At 38.1% G+C, this 6,293-nt stretch overlaps 1 protein-coding gene across 1 annotated transcript; it reads right to left on the reverse strand.

Annotated features, from left to right (window-relative positions):
- Nucleotides 1–4,596: 4,596 nt before the first annotated feature.
- On the reverse strand, nt 4,597–6,219 carry LOC107479747 (protein ENHANCED PSEUDOMONAS SUSCEPTIBILITY 1). Its single transcript, XM_016099854.3, has one exon. It carries the CDS (start codon nt 6,068–6,070, stop codon nt 4,745–4,747), a length of 1,326 nt encoding a protein of 441 aa, XP_015955340.1. The 5' UTR covers nt 6,071–6,219; the 3' UTR covers nt 4,597–4,744.
- Between the last annotated feature and the right edge of the window lie 74 nt (nt 6,220–6,293).

The raw sequence follows: 6,293 nt of genomic DNA on the forward strand, positions 1-6,293 counted from the left end.
TTCACAAAGGTGGAGTTGGGCGCCACCCCTCCTGAGAACTTCCTTCAATTTGCCTTGCATGTGGCGCCTAACTTGAGGTTTTGAAGTTAGGCGCCACCCTGTCCGCAGCAACTTCCTCCAGGGTGTCCGAAACTCTGTCTCAATGTACCTGTTTCTGTTCTAATAACTCTACATGATCCACGTAAAACAAAGAAAAAATAGTAGAAACTCAATCAAAACTAACTAAATAAAAATCAAAGTAAAAAATTAAACTTAAGGATACAAAAACATCGGGTTGCCTCTGGACAAGCGCTTCTTTACCGTCACTTGCTTGACGATCAGTTCTGCCAATTCAGCAAATGAGTGGACCTTTGGTGATCAATCTCGCATCCAAGATAGTGCTTCAATCTCTGGCCATTAACTGCAAACCTTCTATTAGAATTTTCTTCTTGAATTTTCATATGACCATACAGTGATGCTCTAGTTACCACAAACGATACTGACCACCGGGATTTCAGCTTCCCGAGAAAAATTTTGAGCCTTGAATTGAACAGAAGTACTCTCTGACTTGGCTTAAAGACTCTGATGGCAATCTTCTTATCATGCCATATCTTGGTTCTCTCTTTATAAAACTTCGCATTCTCATAGGCAGAACTCTGAATTCATCAAGCTCATCCAGCTAAAGCATCCTCTTTATTCATGCAGCTTGAGCATCGAAGTTTAGAAACTTGATAGCTCAGTATGCTTTGTGCTCCAACTCTACGGGCAAGTGATAGGCTTTACCATAGACCAACTGATAAGGGGACATGCCAATAGGAGTCTTGTATGCTGTCCAGTATCCAGAGAGCGTCATCAAGCTTCCTAGACCAATCCTTTCTTGAAATACTGACGGTCTTCTTTATAATCTTCTTGAGTTCTCTATTAGAGACCTCGACCTGTCCACTTGTCTGAGGGTGATAATGGGTTTCCACTTTATGACGGACTCTGTATCTCTACAGTAGTGAGTCCAGCTGTCTATTGCAAAAGTGACTTCCTCTATCACTAATGAGTGTCTTTGGGACACCAAACCGGTTGAAAATATATCTCTGGAGAAAACTCATCACCACTTTGGTATCATTGGTGGGCAAAACCACAGCTTCCACCCACTTGGACACATAATCAACTGCCACTAAGATATAAGTATTAGAGTATGAGGGTGGAAAAAGTCCCATGAAGTCAATACTCTACACATCAAATAACTCAATCTCAAGAATCTCTTGCTGTGGCATCTCATGGTTGGCAGGGAGATTCTTGGCTCCCTCACATCTGTCACAGTTCTTCACAAATGCTCTTGAGTCCTGGAAAAGAGTCGGCCAGTAAAAATCGCTCTGGAAGACCTTTTGTAGTTGTCTTTTCACCACCAAAGTGGCCTCTATAATCAGAACCATGACATTGCCAAAGAATCTACTGTGTTTCCTCATCTGGGACACACCCTCGGATTATACCATCTGAGTATCTTTTAAAAAGATAAGGTTCCTCCCAAAAGTAGTAGTTTGCATCAGTTAGTAGCTTCTTAATTTATTTAATGTACTCCTTAGGAATGAACCTCATGGGTTTGTATTTTGCAATGTCTGCAAACCATGGAGTCTGCTAAATGACAGAAAGTTGCTCATCTGGAAATGTCTCAGTCACAGCTGTGGATGATTGCATTCCTTCTTCAGGTTCAATTCTAGAAAGGTAGTCAGCGACCTAATTTTCTGACCCCTTTTTGTCCTTGATCTCAATATCAAACTCCTAAATGAGCAGCACCCATCTGATTAATCTTGGTTTAGAATCCTGTTTGGCAGAAGGTACTTCAAAGCAGCATGATTAGTATAAACAATAACCTTGGAACCAATTAAATAGAACCTAAACTTATCAACAGCATATACAACAGCTAATAATTCTTTTTCTGTAGTTGTGTAATTCTTTTAAGCATCATTTAATACATGACTAGCATAGTAAATGACATGCATAAGCTTGCCTTGCCTCTGTCCTAAAAGAGCTCCTATAGCATAGTCATTAGCATCACACATTAATTCAAATGGTAAATCCCAGTCATGAAGAGCTATGATGGGAGCAGAGGTAAGGTTTACTTTCAGAGTTTCAAAGGCATGCAGACAGTCAGCATCAAATATAAAAGGAACATCAGCAACTCACAGGTTGCTCAATGGTTTAGCACTTTTGGAAAAATCTTTTATAAATCTTCTGTAAAATCTTGTATGACCCAAGAAATTCCTGACTGCCTTAACATTAGTTGGTGGTGGTAATTTTTCAATTACCTCCACTTTTGCTCTATCAACCTCAATTCCCTTGCTTGAAATCCGGTGTCCAAGAACAATACTTTCTGTAATCATAAAATGACATTTCTCCCAATTTAAAATAAGGTTTGATTCTTGGTACCGTTTCAAGACTAGAGACAAATGCTTAAGACAGGATTCAAAAGAATTACCAAAAACTTGGGAGGAAGGGTTTCGAGCTCGAGACTCCAGTGCAGAGAGCAAGAGTGCGAGACTGAGAGAAGAGAGCAGCTAGAGGCCTAGATCTAGGTTTACGTTTGGGGGTGGGGACTGGAGGGGGGTTAGATCACGAGTGAGTTAGGAGAGGAAAGTTTTTGGAGGTGTAGGGGGTTGGTTTTTTAGGGTTTTTAATATGTCAGTTCGGTTCGGTTTGGTTCGGTTGGAGTTTTTATTGTCAGAACCGAAAACTAAACCAAATCGCAATAAAAATAGTAAAATATATTTTTTTGGTTTTTTTTTATTTGTTCAGCTTTTGATTTTTTCGGTTCGATTGATCGGTTTAAATCGGTCCGGATCGGTATTGACACCCCTAACCTATATGGTATGAGATTTGTTATTGATTTCAAATTTGAATCTTAATTCAAATTTAAATCAACTCTTATTTTAAATCTGAATCTTATCTTATTTCAAATTGAAATCTTATGAATCATATCATATTACAATTCAATTTAAAACAGAATCGATTAAAATTTCATCCAAACTTAGAATTCAAATTTAAAAATAGAATAACTATTTTTTTAATTCTCATTTACCCCATATGTTCAATATTATGCTGGTAGTAACTCCTTAACGACCCGATAGTATGAAGTAATATATTTTTACAAAAAATTTGAAAAGAACAAAGTATAATTTCTTCCATCTTTCTAGCTTTTGGTTAACCCTTAGAGTATGGTTTAATTGTCAAACTCTAATTTGTTACCATTATTATAATGAACTGTAAATAACCTAAGAAACTCATTTCTTCATTCATTCAATCCCCTTGACCAAGGTTTAATTCATCTCAGTCATTATAATCATAGAGCTCAAACTCTTTACTGAGAGTTGACGGACTTTTTATTTATTAATCATTAATTCTATAAATATTTAGATCATATCTAATATCTATTCAACTAGCACTTTAAAGTATTAAGTATCTAAAATTAAAATATAATAAATATATTGTTAATTATTATGACTGTCACAAATTAAAAAAAAACTTTATTACTATGTTCATTTTGTGAATATCCTATTGACAAATATGCAGTAATTAACGGGTGAATAACCTATTCTCCCATAACCGATTTCATCAATCTTGGGTTAAAATCATACAAAACACTAAAACAATCCATTTGAAGCACATGACTAAGTCTTATATAACCACTAGCTCATTCGGTTCGTACTACACCGTGAAAATTCCACCAATTAGATGAGTAAACATCAAAGGCTAAACATGGCTTACTCGCTAACCGATCGTGAACCTCGCCGGGACAGATTTCAATGCTGCTCTTTGTATGGCTTCGCTCCGGTGCCAGGTACAACCCCCTTTGTTGCTGTCAGGTGAGACCGCTTCAAACAACGACGCTGTCCTCCACCGAAACCTTCCTCAACGACTACACTACCAGACATGGCCATCGAAAATGGCCTCCGTCCACCTTCCGCAACTGAAACTCCAAATTTAGAATGAATCCTATTTTCATTCAGGTCATAGATTCGAAAAATTATTTATTTTTTTCTTTAATTTTTGTTTCTATTTTCTCATGTTTTAAATTTGAGAGTGTTAGAAAATTCAAAAGATTCAGTTTTCCAAATTAAATTTGTTAATCCCTTTAATTTGGTAATCAACCTTGTTCACTCGATTTAAAAATTTACTGTAGATCATTAGCAAGCTAAGAGATTTTTGAGAATGGAGTTACTTTTGTCCGCGTATGAAGCTCCAATAATTGGACGATATTTTCTTAGCCACCATGTCCACCAAACCGCATTGGTTACCACAGACGTCACTTTCTAAGAATGGGAATCTAATCCATATTACTACGACATTACCTCAAACTGAAACCAACTAGTAGATATCATTGTTCATCATTTATGGAAAAATACAGTTAAACAATAAAAATATTAAATAATATAAATAATAGATATATCAGATGTTCATTTTACTAGTGTGCGGATGATTATTTTAATATTAAAATTTAGAAGATTAATTTAAAAATGTAATGTGTTTTTATTTGATTGGTGATTGTTTATATTGTTCAACAAAATCATTGTCTTCCTAGCATTCCCCGTAATATATTACAAACAAAATAACATAACCAATTAACAATTGACAAGAACTTTCAAAACAAAACATTTTATAAGCAACCATGATCAATTTACACAAAATTTAGTTAAAATAAAAATATATTTATACATAAATACATAATAATTAATTTGGTTGCAGATAATTTTTAGGTGAACGTAGTATTTTTGTTTTACAAGGCATCTATGAACTCGGAATCACTTTCCATGGCCTCCAAGATCTCATAAGGGAGGCAAACTTGAACGTCAACACTCCCTTTTTCCTTCCCTCCAAATAAAGCAACCATTCCTTCTCCAATATTCAAACCAGCCCTAACCGCCACAGGCTTTCCCCAACCAAAGTCATTACCATAAACATTGAACCTTGGCGAGCTTCCAGTGGCCAAAGCCTTCGCACCAACGGCACCACCGAGTTGAAGCAAGACCGGCTTCTTCGCCATAAAAACATATTGGCTCCTCACCTTCTCATCGCAGTGCGAAGCCACCATCTTGTTCATTTCCATTGCACCCTTTCCGATCCCACTTTGAAGCAGCTCCCCTGCTTTCATTCTCACAACTCCAATCTGCAAAGCGTTCCCGAAATAATTCTCTGGCAACGGCGGAACAATTCGCCTTCTAACGCCAATCGGCAAGAAGATGAAAACCTCTTCTTGCGCGTCCACAAAACTGCAACGAATCATGGATATCCAAAAGTGAGTCAAAAGCGCTTGCAGCGAAGATATATTCTCTGTTTTGGCCTCTGCATTAGCCTTTGCTTTGAGTTGTGCTATTTTCTCTTTTGTGTAATGAAACACCCTCACTGGTGTTTCTGGTGTTGAGTTTTGCGAGTTTTGATTCTCCTCCTTTGTGAATGGAGAGGGTGCTGGTATTGGAAATGGAGGTTCAACGGTATCAAGAAAAAACCGCTCCAGCGAAGGATCTTTAGTTAGTTTATGGCAGCCACGTGAAATTTCCGACCATGAATTGATGAACTGCCATAATGACTCTCCGTCGGCGACCACGTGGTTGATCGTGAAGCCGATGAAGACGCCGTCAACTAGCTCCGTGACCTGCACCGCAAGCAACGGCTGAGACGTGCCTTCGCAGTTTCTAACTCCGTTAAGTGGGAAGAAGGAGTTGACAATGGAAGGAACGTACTTTGGCTGAAGAATATCATCAACACTTGTGTTCTCTGCTATGGCATGGACAAAGAGGGATCCTTTATTGTTGCAGAGAATATGACAATAGGTGGTGTTGTTTTCGCCTTCAGTAGCTATGAGACGGCCGGCGAGGAGTGGAAAGAAAGCGAGGGTGGAGGAAAGGGAGTGTCTGAGATGCTGAATTTGTGATGATGATGGTTTGTGATGAAAGAGAAGGCCTTTTTGGTTCATCTTGATTGGGAGGGCCACAAGATCCCATGGTGTTAAGTGGATTTTCTGATCTGAGTCGGCTTGACTCGGTGCTTGGATTGTGCTGGCTGAGATGAGTCGGATCACAGGCATGGCTGAAGCCTGAATCATTTCTGAGCTCTACTACTGTTAAGTGTTAAGTGAGAAGGTGAGAACTATAAGTCATTGTTGATTTTGTAATCTACTTATCCAACTCTTGCCTGTGTCTATGGTTTCAGCTGCATTCTTTCACCTACTCTGTTTTTTTTTTTTTCTTTTTTGGTGACTAATTCAGCTACTCTCGTTTATTTTTACTTCTTGGTGCACTAGTAATCACGTTGCTATCTAATCACTC

This window comes from Arachis duranensis, chromosome 1 (genome assembly GCF_000817695.3).
Source record: "Arachis duranensis cultivar V14167 chromosome 1, aradu.V14167.gnm2.J7QH, whole genome shotgun sequence".
NCBI classification, from domain to species: domain Eukaryota; kingdom Viridiplantae; phylum Streptophyta; class Magnoliopsida; order Fabales; family Fabaceae; genus Arachis; species Arachis duranensis.